Below are 23,962 nucleotides of genomic sequence, written 5' to 3'. Positions count from 1 at the left end.
AATTAAAATAATTGATTTATTAATTATGACATGGGTTTTATCCCACAGCAAGCCAGTTAATAATGAGCCCCTTATGCAATTGGCATTGACGTGGCGTGCTAATAATGTATAACCTTTATATCTAGTTTCTAATATTAACTTACATGGAAACGGAGTGGGAGATGTGGAAATCTAAAATACTTGACGTGGCATGTCAATCGTATAAAATTTCTAGTAAGCTTTTTTTTACAACGTGCGAGCCTTTTTAAAATATGCAACATGTAATATAGGTTGCACTTCACAAAATTGTGTTAAATTTAAGTGGTTAAACGTAGCGAATTGTACAACCTTATAAATACTAATAACTAAAGCACTTACAAATCATTGTACTACAGCTATATAAAAATATCAAAATATATACTAAAAAGAATGACAAAAATAGTCATAATCAACGACCCCTGACATGCATAATTCCAGCCTTTTTAGAGCTCTTGATCGATAAGCATGTATTCATGCATAACCCAGTTTGTCCTCTCACCTTTCGGATTCTTCCGGTTCCAAAGTCCATACTGAAATAAGAAAACAAAAGATAGGTAAAGTGTGAACCCCGTTGATAACTGCTCAAAGAAGCATAAGGTCCAAATAGTTAGCGACTCATGTGTTAAATACTGATTATATGATGTGTATTATTGCTATTATTAAAAGTTGGAAAACCTCATATGGGTTGCAAGGTTGAAAGTCTGTTGTAGTATATTTGAATGCATATGGCCTTTAGTTGATATAGTTGAAGACTTATATTATATTTAATTCTTTACCTATGTATATTACAAAAGTTCAACAAAGTGAATTTGGTCAACACAACACAACCCAATCCAATGAACCGTTGCTAAAAAACGTCTTGTTTAACCCATTTCACCGGGAACAGGACCAAAAAGTTCAATATCTTACCTCGAGAGGGAAACATGCTTCCGTTCTGAAAGCACAATAGGCCGTTTTCCACTGTGTTCCTCTAAATATGCAAATTGACCCATAACACTGCATGGTAACAACATATGTTAAATCCTAGATAAATAAAAACACCATACATAACAGAACTGATGGTGATAAGTGATATAAACTAGAATAGAGAAAGATGGTGCTTTCATTTACAACCATGTAATCTTTTAAAAGCTGAGGATGGTATTCGAGAATTTCCCGAAATATCAGTTCTCAAATATCATCTTTTGTAGTCCTACGCCTCTAGAATTAAATATTAGTTTCTCGCAATTAGTTGTGAACTTATAGCTGTGTCATTAATTATTGATTCTAACACCCTTGAAAGTCCAATAATAATCCAGATTATCTTCATTTGCAACCATGTGCAATGTGGGCCAACAATTCAAACATAATATCTCTCTACCAAATCGCTATTGCCCAATTAATGGGATTAGAAACAAATTAATTCAGGGCATTAATAATTCACAGCCCATCAAAGACTTGACATGTTGGTTATTAAATGCATCTAGCAAGTCAAGAAATGGACATGTACGAAAAAGCCTGACCAGAAGTTCGATCGCCACCAAAACCCGAGTCTAAGTACCCGGCTCCATTCAAATGACTAACATCCCCCCATGATTTGATGACCCATTTTTCGGGATCCGATAAGTGTAATACATTGACTGAAACATTCAGTATCCTTTCTGCTCGGTGTCCTATACCTAAAGAAGCCCGCTCGTGAAGTGCTCTGATCACACCACCATGAGTCACCACCACAACCCGCTCCCCTGTCATCTCAACAATCATTAATCTAAGTGAAAACTAAAAAAGGATGGTAAGACAAAATTTTACCTTGGTATTTACTGCCAATCGTTTGCAATGAATTTGTTCAACGTTTATAGAGTTGATTCAGGCTTTCACCACCACCCTATATAAACAATAAACTGGTGAATGATCTTTTTTCTTTTCTTTATAAACAAAGAAAACACACCAAGTATTGAAATCATTAGATTTCTTTTGTTATAAAGTCATTCCAGATATAATGGAACGTGTTAACTATTTATAAAACCAACTGTTAATAAACATGACCGAACCAGAAACTTACTAACCAGACATTGAACTATTACTTGCAGCAACAACTAATTAACTCATTTTTCTTATCAATAGCAAGTAGACATATAGCCTCACATGAAAACAAACCCATGTTCCTCCTGACTGGTAAACCTTATTTGCACTCAACCGCCACTAACATTGCCATCCGTACATCTTTGACCTCCTTTAAATTTAAACCAACAATGGAAGTTGATGTCAAACTCCTGTTTTCCCTTTTTTTTCTTCTTCTCTTGTCGCTTTACCTCCACCACAACCGCCGCTACCACACACGTTGTCGTTGCTCGAGTTTTGATGTAATTACCGACCAAATCCTTCGATCAGTGGTCTGACCATGGTGTTCTGTATCAATCGATTAACATGTTATTTTAAACACGTACTATATAACTAACGCCAAGATCGGCTAAAATGCTTTTATGCACCCACCGTTGTACTGTACCAAACAAAGTTGACCTAAGTCGACTACTTTTTGACACCAGACACCCAAAATCACCCAGATCCGTCTCTATAGAATAGAGCATGTCAACTGCAAGAAGCATAGCCAAAAAAATTAGGCATGTCAAGAAAATATCATGTGCCCAAGAAAGAAGATGAACCAGCTCATGTGCTACCTCACTAAAGTATTAGAAGCGCTTTAAATCACCAGGTTATCCATAGGTTTTTCATCTCTACAAAAAAATTGTAGGGTGAAGAGGCTAAATAAAGTAAATGAGAAGCCTTATATAAAAATTTTAAAGACATAGTTGAATTTTACACAAAAAAAAATGTTTGCAGGCCAGATTTTATTTTTGAACTGGCCATCAAAATATGACTCTTACCACTAAATCTAAAACATGTACCATTGCGATAAGGGATTTTCCATCTAGAAGACATCAACACAATTTTAATTGTTAGCTGTTATTAAAAGCTATTATTAAGAATAAAAATTACATGATTAATTATAGCATTATAAACAAGTGATTGAACATACCTTAGTAAATCGAATGAAAATCCCTAATATGTGAAGCGATCTGAAACGGCTTACGTATCAATCACCTACTGTTAAAAGGAAAACGTGAAAGTTATAGGAATTTAAGTAAGAACTGGTTATAACTTCATCATACTTTATAGCAAGTTTTACAAAGAAACAATGAAAAGGGAGTCTTGTTTATCACAGTTAACGCCTGAACGTTAAACTAACTAATGCATACTTCATAATTTCAATCTTATAATCATCACAAACAAACCTATGCAAATTGCCCTAATTTAAGTTAAGGTAACATATGTGATATGACTTTGAAAAAAGTCACTTAACAATGAAAAGTAACCAACTTTCATAATTGTATCATTTATGTTACTCGGTTTAAACCAATTATGAATAAATTCACAGTAATAAAACAATATGGAAACTTGAGTGATTTTTTCTGTTAAAACAATATTGAAACTTATGTGGTTTTTTCTGTTAAAAATGCGTGCCTGATGTTCATGAAATGATATTAAAATCTCGTTACTTTTCAATGATTTTCACCGAAAGGTTATATACTTATATCAAACCTGGTTTTTCTTTTCCTTTGAGTGAGGACTGAGAGCCTTTTTAATTGAAGAAAAACAGCTTCCTTTTTTCCCCATTATATTATCATATCCAAAAACTCATTTCTGTAATAATATTAAAAGAAGTTATTATGATACAAATATGCAATGCAAAACTTCAGTGCATAGAAAGACATGAACTTTGACATTTGAAAGTCAAACTCATTGTTATAATATTCAAAATTCGTTACGAATTACCAGTTCGACCCAATTTTTTTCCTGTTATTGGTGATAAACACGTTATAACTTCAAGAAAACCTTCAAGATTCAAGAAATTAAGCAACACCCAGATGAAAGCCAACACCAAGTTCAATCAAACTAAATAAATAAATAAACAACAAACATGCAAAACCACATTATAACTTGAAGAAAACCATCAAGATTCAAGCAATTAACCAACACCCAGACGATAACCAACACCCAGACGAAAACCAACACAAACAACAACAACAAATTCAGTCAAGTTACAAAAAAAAAAAAAAAAAAAAAAAACCAGTAAGCATCTAAATCCACATTATAACTTCAAGATTAAAGCCACAATCAATGGAATTAAATTTATTTATGACAAACATACCATTTAAAAAAGAAGCCGCCATCAACAACAACATTGGAACCGCCACCGCTGAATACTAAGAAACCGGTATCCCTATCGCAGACACCGGTTGTCGGAGAAGATGACCTTCATATCCTTCTGCGTCCCTCATTTGCTTCCTCTCTCTCTCTCTCTCTCTCTCTCTCTCTCTCTCTTGTTTCTCTTTTACAAAATCGAATATAAAGAAAGCATAGAGATTAGACAGAGGCAAAGGTAGAAATTTAGGGTTCTTTTGATAGGACAGCCAGACAGAGACCTTGAACGGCATCCATTACTCCACCACTCTCTGTCTCTTGTTTTTTACCATCTCCCTTGGCCTCAAGGGTCGATGTGTTAAGAATCTGAGACGGGAAATCGAGAAAGAAGCAGGATAGAAACATCAAGATATGAAATCAAACCCTAAACGAAAACTTACCAGGTAGAGAGTAGAGAGATGAGATCTAGGTTCTTTCAATTGGGAGGCAAATGATGAAAGGAAACACTGGATTTAGGGTTTTTGATTGTAACGGAGAGATGGAACGATGGAACAGGCAAGATATATGAATTTTTATGAGGTTTGAAAGATTGATTGAAGAGTATTGGAGAAGATTTCAATTGATTGAGAAATTATTGGAGTTTCCATATTGAAGAACATAATACCGCTTTAACAAAATGGCTAAGGAATGAGGAAAAGGATTTGCCCGCTCAAATGTAGAATTCTCTGCATAAGTAGCATTGCCACATCAGCAGGTGATGTGGCAAAGTTATTTTGCTTTAGTATAATAGATAGATAATGTATTGCAATACTAAACTTTTTGCCATTTATTGGTTTCAAAATTTCATTTTTAAGTGACAACTCATGCAGTTGTCAAAGTATTGCAATACCAAACTTTTTGCCATTAATTTGGCTAACAAAACCTATGTATTCACCAACATTCTTTGTTGACTTCTTTTTCACATATGTTTCAGGTTTTTAATTATTCAAGCATGCTAAACATAGGATCGCATCCGGGCCTTAGACTTCTTTAAATTAAAGACATTTACATGTATTCTTTGTATTGTAAAACAATGTTAATATAATGAAACAATTTAGTACCATATGTTGTGAGCAATTTGTAACGTGACTCCCTGATGTTTCCGCCGCGTGTTGTTGTATTACGCGATTAGGATGTTACAACATACCTCTCATGTGAGAGGGAAAATGTTTTTTAATGACGGGTCTCAACCTCAGGTTTACGAGAGGGATATACGTATACGTTTAACAACACTCTTTTTTAGGGGTGTTCAAAAAATTCGAGGCTCGCAGCTCGCTCGAAACTCGCTCGAAAAAAGTTCGAAAAAAGCTCGGCTCGAAATTGGCTCGATTGTAAATGAGCCAGCTCGGCTCGGCTCGGTTTGTAAACGAGCCGAGCTCGAGCCTGGCCTGGCTCGGCTTGTGAGCTCGTGAGCCAGCTCGATAAGTTTTACATCCTTCATTTTTTTGTCGGACATCGCCCAGAAGACAAAAATCAAGGTAGTATCTCTCCTATAAAAGAAGGTAAAGACAATGTACAAAGTGAGATAACTATTTATACTTGCATATTTAGCTATTTGATTAAATTAAATTGCAATTATTGCCTTTAGTCTATGAAGAGATTCGTTTTTAGAGTTTTTTAAGTAGTAAATTTTGCGGTTATTTGTTAGTTCGAGCTAGATCGAGCCGAACCGAGCCAGCTTGAATTTTAATCGATTCGAGCTCGAGCCGAGCCAGCTCGAATTGAGTTCGAGCCAAGCTCGAGCTGGGTCGAGCTCGGCTCGACTCAGCTCGTTTACAGCTCTACTCTTTTTTACGGTTGCAACACCCATTTTTACATTTCCTATATTCATTTTATATTAGGATTGATGCTCTTTTTATTTTATCTATTTTTCACATTCCTTATATTTTTACCTTCAAAATTTCATACCTTTGTTGTTTAGGATTGATGCTCTTTTTATTTTATCTATTTTTCACATTCCTTATGTTTTTACCTTCAAAATTTCATAGCTTTGTTGTTTAAGCAACCAATATGTTGTTTATATCTATATTTTTTTATATGGGATTATTAGTCACTTATACAAGTCTTAGGGGCTGTTTGCCAACTTCTGAATGGTTAAGTGCTGAACCCGGAAGAGGTCTGAACCATTAAGTGCTGAACCGGTAAGAGGTCTGAATCATTAAGAGCCTGTATAATGTTTAACCCTTCAGAGGTAAATATCTGACCAATTCAGATTAGAGGTCTTAACCATTCAGACTCTGTATAATACTTAACCATTCAGAGGCAAATGTCTGAACCATTCAAACATCTGCTCACGAAACAGACATTCTGAACCATTAAGTGTTGAACCAGTAAGAGGTCTGAACCATTAAGAGTCTCATTAAGAGGTAAACAAACAACCCCTTAGATTAATTATATTTTTAATGTTGATCAAATTTTAGTCGTTTAATGTTTTATTAGATTCATGTATTCGTTTTTTATGTTTTTTATGTCTGAAAGAAATTCCAATATTACGAAAAGAATGCATACTTGTGTCATATGGGGTGGATATAGGTAATGAAAGATTTGAACTAGTCCTTGTGTGAGGTTGTCAATTCGATTCCCGAGCCCAACCGGGTTTTCGTCCCATCGTGTGTTACACCAGAAAGTTCTGCTCTTGTGGTGGCACAACGACTGTCAAGTGGCAACCGACAGTATGGTTTCCCGGGCGAACACACAAAAAAACCAAACTTTGAAGCCAACGTGGGCCCGGTTAAGACAACATAGTCTGACCAGTGGGGCAATACGAGGTTCTCTAATTTAGAGAGTGTGGTAACCTTATACATGAAGTTTCCGTTAAAAAAAAAAAAAAAAAAAAAAAAAAAAAAAAAAAAAAAAAAAAAAATGATAGGACATATTTGGCCCACTATGTGATACTGGTTTGAGTTGTATTCGGCTATAGGTAATAGGAATGCTTGAGAAGGTCAAATGTGATTATATGGTAAGCTTCAAGTTGGATTTCCTTTTTTGGCAGTTAATATTTATTGGGATACAACTGACAATTTTGAACTGACATTATATTCTTATTTTCTCTAATATGGATATATTCGTCGAGGTATCATGTTCTTCTTCATCACTTCAAATCTCAATCATTTGTAAGTTTAAACTCAAGTCTATATGAGATCCTTCAATCCCATTGACCTATCGCAATCCTGTGAAACAAACGATCAATAGCAAGATCTCGATCTTGATAACGTCAGGTAAAACATTTCACTAGATGGATACATATACAAATGCAAAGAGAATTTTTTTTGATTGTTGGTAGGTACTATACCGATATCGTAATAAGAAAGCCGAAAAAAATATCATATACGGGCAAAATGTCACACAACCAACAACACCCCCGACCTAAACGGGCAAAGGATACACAATTACAACATATACAAAGGGTATTTACACTACTCTACCCAACTAATATAATACGTTCTATTTTTTACCAAAGCGAAATCTCTCGATTTAACCTCCCCTATAATATCTTGAAAACTTCGTCTAGTCTAATCTGATTGAAAACCATCTCGTTCCTACCTTTCCAAATACATCAACAAGAAATAATCACCAAACCGTGCACATTATAAACGCTTCCAAACCAAACAGATGAGACCATCTTTCCATGAAAGGAAGATCACCCACCCAAATGTCAATCCAAAAACGTATCTCAACCCCGTTCCTAACTTTACCTAAGATCAGGCGATTTAAACCCTTCCCATTTAATTTCATATTAGATATCAATTTAGCGATATTTTTCCAACACCCCACAATGTTATTGTTACACGGAAGGAAACTCCTCTGATTGTTTTTATCATGGCAAACTTCCACCACCTTCCTTCAAAGATTCTGATTTTCAACCCTGTATCCCCAGCCCCACTTAAAAAGAAGGGTCTCGTTAACCTTAGTCTGTTAACACCCAACCCCTCCTTTTTTCTTAGGCCAAGTGACCCAATCCCAAGCCACCCAGTTTATTTTATTGTTATCACTAGTTCCCACCCAGAGAAATTTTCTCATTTTCGCTTTAAGACTCTTAATTATGCCAACCGGGACCTTATATAACGAGAAATAGTATATAGGGAGACTCTCCAGCACTGAACTGATCAGAGTAAGCCTCCCTCCTATCGAAATAGTTTTAGCTTTTCAAACCGATAACCTTTTATCAAAAACCTCAATTATCGAGGTCCAATTGTTAATTCTATTCATATTAGCAAATACTAAATGTGGCAAATAATTGCCTTTCAAAATAAAATGTACCAAATAATTAACATTCATTGATGTATAAACATCATTAATTCTATATATTCTTTCAATGCATTCCATTTCAATAATAATGAGAATGAGTGTTTCAAATATTCATTTATTTTACATCCACATCAAATAAGGTTGATGGGGATAGAAATCCAAATAAATCATAATGCAAATGACAAAATGAAGATCAAGTATACGTATGATATGGTCCATGTTCTAAGCCTGTAAAAAAGGGAAATCAAAGCAAGAATCTTTAAATCAACAACTTGATTCTTGAAGCCCATAATCCTCTCTCTAATGCCTCTTCATTTCTTGGAAAATATTTGACACCTTCGGCGATAATCTTGGAAGAAATTTGAACATCTAAACGGTAAACAAAAGATGTGGACGTTTAAATATTCGCCAAATGTTATGACTCCACCAAAAGCATAAGACAAACCAAACAAGCTGGTTTTAGCAGTTCAACGGTTTGAAAATATTTTTCTTTTTTCAGAATCTTGAGTTTGTATTTAATTTTTTTAATATAATAAATATGGTTCATGGACATAATATACACACAATCCCAATTTCAAAAAAGATTATTTCATTTGTTTTGTAGAATATTTGTTGCAAGTTTTTGAACGAAGAACGTACCCAAAGCTTCACACACGCATCAATGACCACCGGAATCAGGCAGACAAATATGATAATGGCAGAATGATCAACATCGAAACCATAATGATCCACAATTATTTCTAGCAAAGTCTGCCAACCTGATTCTGAATGATACCTACAAATGTTGAAAATTTAACACCAAAATGATTATTTGTCGATTTCATAGTCAAAGGAACTAATTTAACAATCAAAAGTCAAACGTCAAGTCTTTTTATGAGAAAGGGAATTACCCGAGAAAAATATCTGTGATAAGTATGATTAAGAATGCCTTCCCGGTGTCGGAAATGTTGTTTATTATCTTATACCCTGTAAATTTCAGCAAAGCTACCTACAAAAAGGATAGAGAAAAAACTATTAATCTTTATGCAAATATAAATCATGTCTATATGGAGTTGATAAGTACATAATTTGACTGTAACGGTCAAACTTTGACTCGAAAGAGGTTTGTTGACCTTTTGTTTGTAGATAATGTAGATGACCTCAGGTTCATATGTTTCATAAGTTTTTGAAAGAGTTTTCTTACCCAAGTCCATGTTTGACTTACGAAAGTCAAAATTATCACGAATCAATCCAAGTATAAAGAAAATCTAGTGAATTACATGAAATAACAGACGTAAACCACTTGAAACTATATGTGAAAAGGGTTTTATAGAAAATGAGTAAGGAACAAACAGGTTGACTTTCATAAGTCAAACATGAACAGATGAGTCATGTATTTTCCATATAGACCATTTTCATGATACAAATCTGTGAATGTTTTCCAATAATGAAAATTGTTCGATAGGAAAAAAGAAAGCAAAACACACCTGATTTTGGTTGAAGTACAAAAGAACAAATAATGAGATCCCGAATACCATATCGGACCATATATTAGCAAATGCGCTACGGTTTATTAATCTCCATTCATCTCTTAGTTCTAACCTGTCACCAAAAGACAGGCAAACATCAATATATACAGTATTTTCAAAACGTACAACCAATCTAGAGCAATAACCGATATGGTGATATCCCACCACCGCGATAACCTATATCTCAAATATTGGCCCTAGACCACTATTTGATTTTGGACCGCTATAACTGCATAGACCGACGGGTAATAGTTCTAACTAAAAATCCAACTATAAAAGGGAAACAAGTCAAGGAGGTCGAATGTCACACAAACTTAACTGTAATTCTAAGCATATAATTTCTTAAATCCTTTTATTCAAAAAAATATTTATAAAATGGAGAAAAGAGACGGGAGAAAAACTGTTTCACGTCGACCCAACCCAACCATATTTCCCACCTCTAGACACCTCATGTATCCGGTCCTATATTAACCCTTACAGATCATCAACTTGGCACTATTTTTTTCAAAATAGCTTTTAAACATGATTATGAAACAAAGAATAAATGCATAAAAGAAGACTGCAAAAGCAGTGAATTTACGCTTTATGCCGCAACTCCAAATATAGCTCTTCGTCGGAAATCGGTGGGGATTTCCCAATTTCAACCTCAAATTTGTATCTTTCTTTTTCGGTTTTTAACTCCTTCACCATTTCAAGTTTTTGATGCTTTCTTACGTCAAGAATCTCTGCTGCAAGTGGTACCGTCTTCACATACCTGTTTATAATATCCTTTTAATAATTCAACCTCAAAGTAATTGTACCCATTTCGAACTTTAAATGTAACCCTTTGACCTTGAAAGTCAAACTCTTTTTTTTTGGAATAAAGGAAGAAGAAAAAACATAAAAAAAATTTTCCCGTGTAGGCGTATAGCAATGGTTACCTATCGAGAAATGGCATAAGAACATAGTCATGAACAAAAAAATCCAAAGCCCATGGTATAATAATCAACGCCGCTAAAAATTTTGCCTGCAAAAGGATGATTATGGTTTTAGAAGGTGACATAATCTACAAAAGATTGGACTTATGCCAATGCAATAAAGCACGGATAATTATGTATCAAGGTGTGTTGGAAAGGACTTCCTCCCCAAGAGGTAGAGAGTTCAAGTCCCATCGTGAACAAGGGTGTAGCTTTAGGACTAGGATTAGAGGGTGCGTTCGTTAGCCGTCCAAAAATAATCTAATTATTTGACCAAAATAATCAAAAGCTCTGAATTTGATAAGTAGTTTTTTTACCAATTACCACGACTTCAAGTCAAGGAAATAAGTTTCGACACACATCCATACATCCCTCTACATTCAAAAACTAGTTTCCCGGATTCCCCTCTAGTGATTGCACAAATAATAACGACTCATATATCACAAACTATATACTATTATGGTCTAGTATTTCATCTTCGACTTATCTATAAAGCAAGTAAATGAGTCGTGTAGCTAAACGACAAGACTTAAGCATTTAGTCTACATTAATCGACTGATCTTTGCAATATCTGTTGCATTGTAAATTATAATAGCCGTAACGCCTACCAAACAAAGCAAAGCAAACCACATCACGTTTCTAATAGTCCCACGCTACAATTCACTATATAAATGTACTTACCGAGTTAAATGAGGCATAGCGAAACACACGATCTTCATACAATATTTCATCATCTTCCCTTCCGAACACCAAATCCCTCACCGATTCAGTAAACCCTTTTCCAGGGATAAGATCACTCGAATCCCCCTCAACACTTTCATCACTCGGTTCTTGAAACCACGACGAACCATTACCATTACTATTCCCACCACCACCACTACCACCATTCGTCGCATCAAGAAGCCAATCTTCCCACTTCCTCTCTTCTTCATTCTGCACGTTTTCCTGCGCCTCCTTTAACTCCACAAGCGCCTCCGCCCTCCGTCTCCACGCTTCAAACTTTTCGTTCTCCGATAACCCTTCATCATCACTACCACTCTTTGCCGCTTCCTCCTCCACTTCAAGCATCTCATCGTCTTTTAACCCGAGCCAATTCCCATCTTCATCGAAAAAGAATTTCTGCCACCAAGTTCGTTTTCGGGTATGTTTCTTCTTAGCATTCGGAACCAACCTTCCAAATCCCCTTCTTCCCCTACCACTTAACCGAATCACACTATCCAAACACAACGGTTTTCGACAGGCAAATATTCGATCAGAAAACAATAAATTGTTATAACACAAGACCATTGAAGAGCTCATCAAGAACATGTATACCATAACCCCACATCTTTCAACCTCATACAATGGTAAAGCAATCTACTTTCGGACTCCATACACAAAATTGAGAGAAACCATCAAATACCCACAATGGAAATTCAAGATTACACCCAAATTTGTATGCAGTTTTCATCAACAAACTTCATAATTGAGCTATAATCTGTTGAGAACTTACCAGATTGAACAAAACCCTAAATTCCCAGATGAGATTGATGGTCAGATGCTGAAATGAGTTGCTGAGAGAGGTGTAATGTGGAGTTGGATGAGTAGAGATTTTTTTGGGATTATTCGAATTTTTGTGTGTGGCGTTGGGATAAAATTCGTCGCCTCTTTGTTCAGCTGGAAATGGATGTTTGAGAGAGCATGATGGGACCAGCAGAAGCCACGAGAGGGAAAAGGAGAAAGGATAACGGACGGGTAGATATCACCTAATTTGTCTGTGTTTGTTTCAATTAGAATAAAAATTGGACTTAAAATTTTATAAAATAAGTGGTTAAGGAATTCATGTTGTTAAACTTTTTTATTTTGAATTTAAGTGGTTAAAATCATAGAACACGGAGACTTAAAAAGTAATTTACATAAATATAATTCTTTTGATATTTTTGTGATTTTTTAATAACCTCAATTTATGATTTTTTTTATTTTGTTATAAGATATCCAATAATAATATGTTTATATTGTATAGAATTATGTATGTCGGCTGGTTGACGGATTAAAATAATCAATCAAGCAAGACTCATATTTTTATTCGTGTCCAAAACATTAATTTTTAATATGTAAAATTTAAGTTTTTTTAATATAATTCTTTTGATATTTTTGTGACTTTTTTGAATATCCTAAATTTGTGATTTTTTAATTTTGTTATAAGATATCCTATAATATGTTTATACTGTATAAAATTACGCATGTTGGTTGGTTAACGAGTTGAAATGTTTAATCGAGCAAGACTCATATTTTTATTTGTGTCCAAAACATTAATCTTTATCCGCATACACTTGAAATCTTATAATCCAGACACTACTTGTTCTACTCATTTATCTAAACGTATCATATAGGTTTACAAGTGGTAAGCAAGTTGTAAATCTTTTTCATCACTTCTGCTCTTTGCATACATTGATCATAGATCTTGAAACCAGATCTATCCCAGAAGGAACCAACACTTAAAGGTGTAAGCTTTGGAAGGTTCTCTCCATGTCCCCAACTCGGCTTCTGGGGAATGGTGCCCCCAAGAGACAACCTTGCCAAACGATCAACGTGGTTCCAGGCTGGGGGCCATGGGTCATTACACACTTTTCGCACAACAAATCCACTTTGAGGTTGACTTATTCGCTCGACCAATCGTCACACAACAACGTACTCTTAATGACATTAAACGTGTTTTAGTAACAACCTAAAGATTTTTGTATAAAAATAAGTGATTATATTCAGATCAAGAAAAATGTGTATTTTTCTCAAAACGTGACTTAAAACATTAAATATATAAGTTGGCGAAAAATAGTCTTTCACATGACTAAACTAGTTCCTTGGGAAATTATTGACAAAAAGGGGGCGAATCATAGACTTATAAAGTTTATAAGTATATATAAAAGTATGTATATACGTTTGGTAAAATAGATATGGTTGGCATAAATGGTGAATTCTAACCAAGTATGTAAATTCGGGACTTTGGGTGTAATGAAGTGTTGGAACACACGTGAATATATTTTAATAACTATAATTACATAATTATATATAGGGCAAGGCTCTATAAGAAACCCTTAATTTTTAGAAAACTTTGCAAACTTAATATGTGGCCTACATTTATCCACGTCATCCAAGTCAACTCATTATGCTTATTGCCTCTAAGGGTATATTAGTAATTATACATCTATCCACCCAACCCAAGAACTCTTTCCCATTTGATTTGACAGTAGCATTAATGCCCATCACCTCACAAATCACCATACCCCCCATTTATAGATTATTTCATTTTTAAAAGCCAAAATTTCTAGGTCTCGTCCCTCATATCTCCTTTAACATCTTCACCTGCATACCACCGCACCACCACCATCATCACCACCGCACCACCATCAGTATTGTACCTCCGGCACCACCGTAAACACCTCCAACGTTGTTGCACAACCCCCACCACGGTTGCACCTTTACCACCGTCGGCCGACCCCCGCTGCACAACCCCCACCACTGCCACCACTGCCATCCCCCAACCCCCAACCCATATATTCAGACGTGGAACTGAATATGTTTAACCCAAATGGCTATACTTTATTCCTTGAAGAACCATGTGGGTCCATAGCGTCCTCAAAATGACACCAGATCTGAATGTTGCCATCATCAGCTACTGCTCAAAGGTCACCGATGTTGACGAGCTCTTGAGATCGTATCAATCTGAACCCGAATGTTCTCCATCCAAAGATTATATTTGGGGGAATGATCTCCATCCGAATGTTGAACTCATATCAACTACAAATGTTTAATTGTTTGTTTTTTGATTTAAAATTTGTTTGGATTAATTTTGGGGGTTTTTTTTATGTGCGAGGGTAATATTGTTAGATGAATAAAATTTTGAGCTTGGGGACTGTGTGGATGTTTGAGTCATGGATAAATGCTTTCGGATGCGTTGGGAAAGTTTGTTATGTTAAGATTATGATATGTAAATTGTAAATGGCTCGTTTCATATTACATGTTACATACTAAATTTCAAGTACATAAATGGCCGGTTTCATATTATACCTTACATGCTTGAATAGTTTGAATCGTTCGATTTCATTTTACCCATTTCACTTTTTTTCTTTTCAGCCGATTATAGAATATGGGTTTTGAAACACGAACACCAAGTATAATAGTTAATAGTTATGTCTGGTTAACGACTTAACGGTTATCTTATCTTTTTGTTATTAGGATGGTGATGGATACAAGGGAAACAAGATCCAATTCTCGGGACCGTTGGTTTCGTCAAACGTGGATCAAATGCTTAAGGATCATGACCATGTTTATGTTACAGCACAACACAACTAACACGTGTTATAGTTTGAGCTTCAGGACATGCATGTGTTACATGTGACGTGAAACCCATGTACAACGTAACACGTGTTAGTGCTATGTATTTTTGTTTACTAGTAATATGTAATGTGAGACTCTTGTTGTTTTCTCTAGTACACGATGTTAAAACGGTCTAGACTTAACACATTTTCTGTTGGAGGCGCCCGTATTTGTACCTCTACTGTTACAGTTACTATTGAAGTTTATGCATCCATTCTGGAAGTCCTAACACATGTTATAATAGATGCTTAACACACGTTATATCAAGTTTACTCTATTGTTATTAAGTTACTATTGGAGTTTATTCCTCCGTTATGGAAGTCTTTACACACGTTATAATAGATGCTTAACACACGTTATACATTTCAGTCGCTTAACACATGTTACAGTATGTATATACACATCATGGTGTTTTGAAAACCAATAGCTTATACATGACACCATGTTAGGTTAAACCAAGATTATAACAAAGGGTTAACACATTTTATCCCAGGTATACGGTGTTACGATATTAACTTGTTCACGTGTTACGATCAGTATATGCACATCATAGTGTTTTGCAAACCACTTTCATATACATGAATACAACTCGGGTTACAACAACATTATAATGGATGCTTAACACATGTTATCATATGTATACAAGTGGGGTTACAACATTACGATATTAACTAAACTCACCATTAAACCCATCGCCTCCGTCAACTGTTTTCAACCTTATCACATGTTAAGCAACTACATGTAATTTGAGACTCTTATTGTTTTGTCTAGTAGATGATGTTAAAACGGTATTGGACTTAACACATTCTGGAAGTCTTAACACACGTTATAATAGACGCTTAACACACGTTATATCAGGTATACTATGTTGTTATAATATATACAAATCATGGTGTTTTGGAAACCACTAGCTTATACATGACACCATGTTGGGTTAAACCAAGATTATAACAGAGGCTTAACACATGTTATCCCAGATATACGGTGTTACAATATTAACTTGTATGTTCCATATTAACTTGTACACGTGTTACGATCAGTATATGCACATCATGGTGTTTTGCAAACCACTTTTGATATACATGAATACAAGTCGGGTTATAATGGATGCTTACATGTTATCATATGTATACAAGTGGGGTTACAACAAGATTACGATATTAACTAAGCTCACCATTAAACTCATCGCCCCCTTCGACTGTTTTCACCCTTGTCACATGTTATTCAATTTCATGTTCCGAACAGACAAATTGTAACACATGTTAGATCAGTATATACACATCATGGTGTTTTGTAAACCACTAGCTTATACATGAATACATGTCAGGTTACAAAAAGATTATAACAGAGGCTTAACACATGTTATACATTCCAAATTGTGCAAAACAAACACATGTTATAAACGAACGAAGAGTTCTTTCCCACGTTATATATCATTCTAACAGGGGCTTAACACATGTTATACATGAACACATGTCAGGTTACATCATGGTGTTCTGTTACAGCATGAACCACTAACACATGTTATAAACGAACGAAAACTTCTTTCCCAGAAGATTTGACTTATTCAATGTCCCCGCATTAACGTCGCCTACATCCATCCAGCTTGTCAATTGAATATCTTTATGGATCTGTTTCTGTAAATCAACACACGTTATAGATCATTCTAACAGGTGCTTAACACATGTTATGGGTCTGTTTCTGTAAATCAAACAACCCAACAAAAAAGAAACACTTACTGTTCAGATCAAAAGCCCAAACCAGCAACCAAACCAACAAAAAAACAATTATTGTTAAGATCAAAATCCCCAAACAAGCAACCAAACCAACAAAAAATCTCGTTCAAAATCTCATCCTAAAGTTTTCGATTTATTTAAAATACATGAACATTAACCATTACTAGATCTTGATTGAAGACACAGGAGAGGAGAGAGAGAGAGAATATTAACCATTACTAGATCTCGACTCTGACAACGTTCCGAACTCCGGCGCCACCAACCACCCACCCTCCACCACCTTCTACAACCATCCACTGTCACCGCTATCAACTACCAACAACCCAGAATGAACCAGCCACCACCTTCCACCAACCACCATCGTGCCTTACTCATCGTGCATCTACCGCCTCCCCTGCCCTAACCATAACGGTCAACAACACCACCGCCACATCGTTGCTGCTGCCGTGGGTGGCTGGAAACCCACCAGTTTTCTCTCTTTCGTTCGATTTCTCTAGACCTCTTTTTCTCTTTCGATTTCTCTGGTACTCTCTCTCTAGGCTTTGCAGGTTGTAAGTGTTGTGTAGAGAGAAGGGAAAGTCATAGGGCTAGGGTTTTGATTTAGGGAGGATAAAATGAGATCTGTGATTTTAGAGAGAGGGAATTGAGAGAGTTGAGATGAGATTGTGATTTTGAAATGGATATGAAGAGAGAGAAAGATCAGTGCATTAAAGAGAGATGATATGATTGGACAGTGGAGAGAGAAGGAATTTACTTCCGAAAATGCCATTCCAGTTGACTAATGTGTATTATATATAACATTTCTTTTAAATCTAATTGTTACCAAAATTATAAGAGCCATTGATCAAGTTAGATGAAAGTTAATCAATGGGTGACAATGAGTTTGCATAGTTTTTTAAAAAAGACAGAGTTTCTTATATAGTCAAGCCCTATATATATATATATATATATATATATATATATATATATATATATATATATATATATATATATATATATATAGGGTTGGGCTATATAGAAAACCCTAAAAATTTTAAGAAACCCTAGAAAACCCAACCTCCCGACATATTTTTTTATGAAAAAAATAACACATGTAATATACATGTTTTTAAGAGTTTTGGGCCAAAAAAAAAACAAAAAAGCGCCGAAGGAATGTTTTTAAAAAAAAATAAACAAGTTTCAGCATTTTTTGTCTAACACATGTTAGTCACAAAAGTTGCTGAAATTTGTTTATTTTTAAAAAAAAAAAAATCCTTCGGCGCTTTTTTTTTGGCCCAAAACTCTTAAAAACATGTATATTACATGTGTTATTTTTTTTCAAAAAAAAAATGTCGGGAGGTTAGGTTTTCTAGGGTTTCTTAAAATTCTTAGGGTTTTTTGTCTAGCATTAGCCTATATATATATATATATATATATATATATATATAGGTGTTTTTAGACGGTTCACGTTAGGTTATTTACTTAACTAGTTAAACATATATTTGGTTGATTTCTCGCTAAGTGAATACACGGGTGTTGCGATGAATGAACGTATCTGGGAAATAATGATATGTGAATATATTATTTTTGCTATGAAGACGGATTTTAATAAGTATATAATTATTTGAAAAATAAATATAAATACTTAGTAAATTTCCGCATCTACGACGAAAGTGGCTTAATTTCTTAAAAATAAATATATATTATTTTATATAAATATGTATTTTTTAAAGGGTCGAGACGTGTGCCAACATGGGTTTTCAAACGAGATTTCAGGATGGATCCCGACATTTATGGAACTTATATGTTTATTTTATACATATTGTGTGTGTGTATATATATATATATGTGATAACATGGGTAATAATCACCAACGGGTTATTAAGTTAAACATTTTTCTTAAACGAAAACATCTCATTTGGTCTAAGCAAGTTGTATGAACAACTTGTCGGGTAGACATGTGTTTAAGACCTTAGTGCCTTATATGGTTTAGGACACTTGTAGGTCGGGATCATTTATTATTCGGACATTGATTTGCTAGCTTGCATGGATACGCGTTAGGTGAGTCTCTCGGCCCCTCTTTTAAATGTTTTGCTTTTAAATACTTGGGGGAGATACATGCTTGTTTATGAGTCATGATAGGTAAGGAATGAAATCCACTGATCTCCTATACTGCATAAATTGTAGTTATTGCTAATGGGAGGCCATCGGGGGATATAAATTTGAGTAACCATTAGTGCCCATTGACTGCAGAACAGTCGAATAGATCTTGGGTCTGACAAGCTACGCTCCTTATCCTACGTGACCCTTGGGGAGTGTAATTGTGTCCTAGCTGAGCGTCGCCTGAATTGGTGGTGTGGTAAGGCAATATTGTATTCTTCACACGGGTTAGTGCAGCGAAGGATTTCCTTATTTTGGACTATCGAGGTCCACAGACTATAGGGTACATGTTGCGAGAGAGTTGGTGACCGTATGGTTTCCCCTCTTCAGCGGGTTGTTGTTTCGGCAAGGCGTGTGTGACACCCGGCTATTCTGAGCTTGTACTGTACTAGTGTGACACGCGTTATGATTATATGAAGGCACTAAATTATTAAATATGAGGTAGTTGAAATATTGATAGACCCAAACTTTGTTAAAAATTACGTTGGCAACAATAAGATAAACGCTTATCGCGTAACGAATGAAATGCGAAACGAACGTTGGTGACTATCCAGATAATGTTAAAATCCTAAAAATATTCCGTGATGATGATGATTAGCATGATTCTCAACTACTTGGATTCTCACAACTCTTGAAATCAAAACAACAAATGATTTTTATAAAAATAAAAATGAGAATATATGTGTGTATATGTATAGTCGTAGGTATGTATATATGTTTAGAGTTTGTATTTTGAGTTTTGATTAAAAAGATTCTTGAAAGGTGATTGTTTGGATGATCAAATGATATGTGTTAAAGTATGTATAATTGAAGTGATGATTGAATCTTGGATTTTATTTGAGATGACATTAAGAATATGTATGTATATATGGTTGATTATATATACGCATATATGCTAAAGTTTGTATTTTGATTGATCATTGATTTTGATTTTCGAAAGTATGCATGTTCAAATCAAAAAGGGATTTTCATAAAGGTGTCATAACAAAGTCTTGTGATTTGAAATAAATACAAGAAAAATGAAATTTTGGAAGTAATATATATATATATATATATATGGCTGAAATATATGTATATCTATATAGAAATTGTAGGTTGTTTGCATGTTCATAAATGTTAAAGTGTATTACATGCACTTGATGATTTCAATGATTGAACAAGAATTAAGTTTTGAATAGGTTAAAGAATCATGATAAATGTAGGATAAGGGTATTTAATCTTGGATGATGATGATAAAGTAAATGTGCATTAGATGATTGTACATAGACTTGCATGATGATTAAATGATCATAAACTTGTAAAATGAATTTATTTGATGTGTTTTGATGTTATAAAGTTATGTCATAAACTTGGTAGCTTTGCATGTTGTACATGTAGCTTAAAAAGTAGTAAAATGAGTGAAGTTGCATGATTTATGTGCCATACATGAGACCTGCACTATCATGGTATAATTACCATTTTAGTCAGTAGATAACATGTGCTATATTAAAATATCAAGTCATGATGATTTGGGATGGTTACGGTAAAGTTCGGTACAAGACTATGCGTTAAAAACGGTAAAAATCGGCTTTTAAAGTGATTTTTGCGAAACTGTTTTAAATCAGATTATAAACTGATATTTTTATAATAAATGTAAGTATTTTAACTTATATTAAGTTTCTATGGTGTTTGGTTAATCATATGTGACATCCGACGCCCGAAAACGCTACCGAAACGGTAAAATACGCATATATCAACGTACGCAAAAACGGGACGTTCGAGAGTGAACTTTATGCGTTATAAAATGATATGTGAATATGAGTATGTGTAATTTGATTTTTTAAGTGATTACATGAAGATATGGATTGATGCTATGTTTAGGCATTTGTGCGATAAAAACGGTAAACTAGATCAAAAATCACGTTATGTGTGTAAATTGTGATGAACATGAAAAATAATGCTTAAGCTAACTTGATGAGCTATTTGGCATTTAAGTGTTTAAGTATAATATATGTGTGAAACGACTTAATATATGAATTACGAAATAAGTTGAATATGTCCATATTTATGCATATATATATATTACGAAGCGCAAATCGTACATATATTATGAATAAGTAGGCATAATAACAAATAAAGGGCCACCTACAAAATCGTTCAAAACGCAAAAATCTTAATATGTATATATATGTGAACATATATATATATATATATATATGCCAACATAATCAAAACAAAGATTTTTCGTGAAAATCTTAGAGATATGTGAAATTCTGAGTATTGGAGAAACTAAATTGTTTGTAGAACAATTAGTTATTAAATAATTCCTATTTAAATTAGGATATGTAGATTCAAACTAAGGGATTGCGATAATAAAAACGCACCCAAAGGTGAGTATCACTACGCCTCACTTTTTTACTGTTTTGGGGGAAGAACACATCGTCATGAAAGAAAAGTATATGTTTTCGTATAAAATATGCTTTTGAATTATATAACATATATTTTTGTAACACCCCAATCATGTAATACAACAACACGCGGCGGAAATATTGGGGAGTCACGTTACAAATTGCTCACAACTACTGGTACTAAATTGTTTCAATATTGTTAACATTGTTTTTACAAAGAATACATGTAATTGTCTTTTGATTAAAGAAGTCTAAGGCTCGGATGCAGTCCTATGCGTTGCATGCTTGAATAATTGAAAACCTGAAACATATGTGAAAAACAGTCAGCAAAAAAATGTCGGCGAGTACATAGGTTTTGTTAGCCAAATAAATGGCAAAAAGTTTGGTATTGCAATACTTTGACAACTACGAGAGTGGTCGACTGAAAATAAATCTTGAAGCCAGAGAATGGCAAAAGTTTAGTATTGCAGTACATAATCTTGATTGTGAAAACTTGTGGCAAACAGTTTTGTATATGGCAATATGATTATTACTAAGTAATTTTTATGCCATTGAAATTGTGCATTGTACTACATTGCCGAAAGAGATATGGAAGAGCTACAACTCGCTTGCATAACAAGACCTTGCTAATTCGCTGATCTACAATGAATGAAAACTTTGGAGTTTGGATGCATCAACTAAGGGGGAGTCTGTTGACGTCAACAACTGTTTGTAGCTGAAGCTATCCAAAGACCGAAGACTACAGAATGTTCGAAGACAAAGTTACATTATGAAGCTATTTTCAAGGGGGGTCAACTCTTTCACAAACCCTCAACAACTCACAAACTCTGAACAATCCGCAAACTCTGAACAACTCACAAATTCTTAACAATCCACAAACTCTGGACAACTCATAAACTCTGAACAAATGCCAAATTCGGAACTTATAGCTTAATAGTTAGGTCTTTGGATATCGTGTGGGTTGTTAAACAAGACTTGGATTCCGAAGAACACTAGTTCCGAGCTTATGAAGATATGCATGTTCCGATTTTATGAAGAGTATATGGTTCCGAGTTTGCAAACCAAGTCATTTTGAGTTTACATTGCTTGTCCGAGTTTTTTTACATGATGTTTCGAGTGTTTGTTTATGTGTCTGAGTTTGTCTAATTATGTTGTTGGGCTTGGCCCAGTCTGCATGTGTATGTAATATATAAACATACATTATGCACTAGGGTTTTGGTATTCTAGATAGTTAGTGGATTCATTACATAGAGAGTGGCTGTGAGATTGTGTGAGAAATCAACATAGAGTGGCTGAGAAATTTCTTGTGTCTTGAATTAATTGTAAACATTCTTGTTGGATAATCAATAGAGTACGGTTTAAAAGTGATTGTCCATGTTTTTCATCTGAATAACTTGTTTCTGTATTCGTTGATCTATCAAGGGGATTCCGCACCCTTGGTTGATTATCAATCTCGTGATCGATCCACGCGTGATAGGGACCTATAATTCATAACACCTACATTCTTTCAGTGAAAAAGATAATATAAGATGAAAAAAACCCAACTAAAACCTAGCACCATCTTCATTTTTTATACCTCAATGCATCCATTAGAACTTGTTCTTGGTACCACCTAACTTGACTTACCATCATTATAGCTTGTTCTTCATGTTCCCTGACTTTATTTGCCAACTTGACAGCTTCTTGTTCATGCCTAAATATCGAAACACTTCAACTGCTCGTTGACAGGATGGAGCCTCTGCCCGAGCCATAAACCCACAACCCCTTCGTCTATTGTTGTAACAATAGAACCTTCATTCATGGTTTGCAGAGGTCCACGAAGTCTTTAATGTTGTTTGAGATCCGCAATTAATGCAAAACACCATTGTTTCAAGTCGACGATGTCTTCAATTTTGAATTTGGGGGTGCTTCAATTTTGGGATCGAGCAAATTAGGGAAATGATGATTTTGCCCTTTATTAAACTTGAATGATTTAACATGGGTTTATTTTTTGGACTGAAATGGCATGTTTCTAGTATGTCAGAGAGGATAGAGGAAACTGGTACAATTTTAAAAATTGGGTGGAAATGGTAAAAATGAACAAACCATAGGGACGTGAATGACACTTAACTCTTTTTAATTTAATGCTTATTCTTTTAAAATGTTTATGCTATTATTTTCTAATAATTTATATAACTTACAGCATTTTCTTTTTATTCTGTGAAGATATCTTTTAAAAAGGTAATTTAGTAAAGAGTTAATTACATAGTTAGGTGCTGTTTGTTTTTTCAGAGGTAAAAGATCTTCAGTCTGCGGACCAAATCTGCAGGCATCTGCAGGAGAAGAGGTGGACCAAATGTCTGCAGTCTGCAAGGAGAAGAGGGTTTGTTTTTTCTACAAAAACCAATTCACAC

At 34.7% G+C, this 23,962-nt stretch overlaps 1 protein-coding gene and 1 long non-coding RNA gene across 2 annotated transcripts; both read right to left on the bottom strand.

The window, feature by feature from the left end:
• Positions 1-318: 318 nt before the first annotated feature.
• Positions 319-1,664, bottom strand: LOC110931464. Its single transcript, XR_004889587.1, has 3 exons — positions 1,132-1,664; positions 928-1,014; positions 319-548 (listed from the first exon to the last, which is right to left on the bottom strand). It is a non-coding gene; the product is annotated as an uncharacterized LOC110931464 (long non-coding RNA).
• Positions 1,665-8,546: 6,882 nt separating this feature from the next.
• Positions 8,547-12,665, bottom strand: LOC110928987 (chloroplast envelope membrane protein). The gene is made up of 7 exons (XM_022172074.2): positions 11,633-12,665; positions 10,916-11,001; positions 10,576-10,749; positions 9,954-10,068; positions 9,378-9,475; positions 9,127-9,262; positions 8,547-8,856 (listed from the first exon to the last, which is right to left on the bottom strand). The coding sequence occupies exons 1-7, from the start codon at positions 12,266-12,268 to the stop codon at positions 8,788-8,790; spliced, it is 1,314 nt and encodes a 437-aa protein (XP_022027766.1). The 5' UTR covers positions 12,269-12,665; the 3' UTR covers positions 8,547-8,787.
• Positions 12,666-23,962: the final 11,297 nt, after the last annotated feature.

This window comes from Helianthus annuus, chromosome 3 (genome assembly GCF_002127325.2).
Source record: "Helianthus annuus cultivar XRQ/B chromosome 3, HanXRQr2.0-SUNRISE, whole genome shotgun sequence".
NCBI lineage: Eukaryota > Viridiplantae > Streptophyta > Magnoliopsida > Asterales > Asteraceae > Helianthus > Helianthus annuus.
This window is presented reverse-complemented; position numbering and strand designations above follow the sequence as displayed.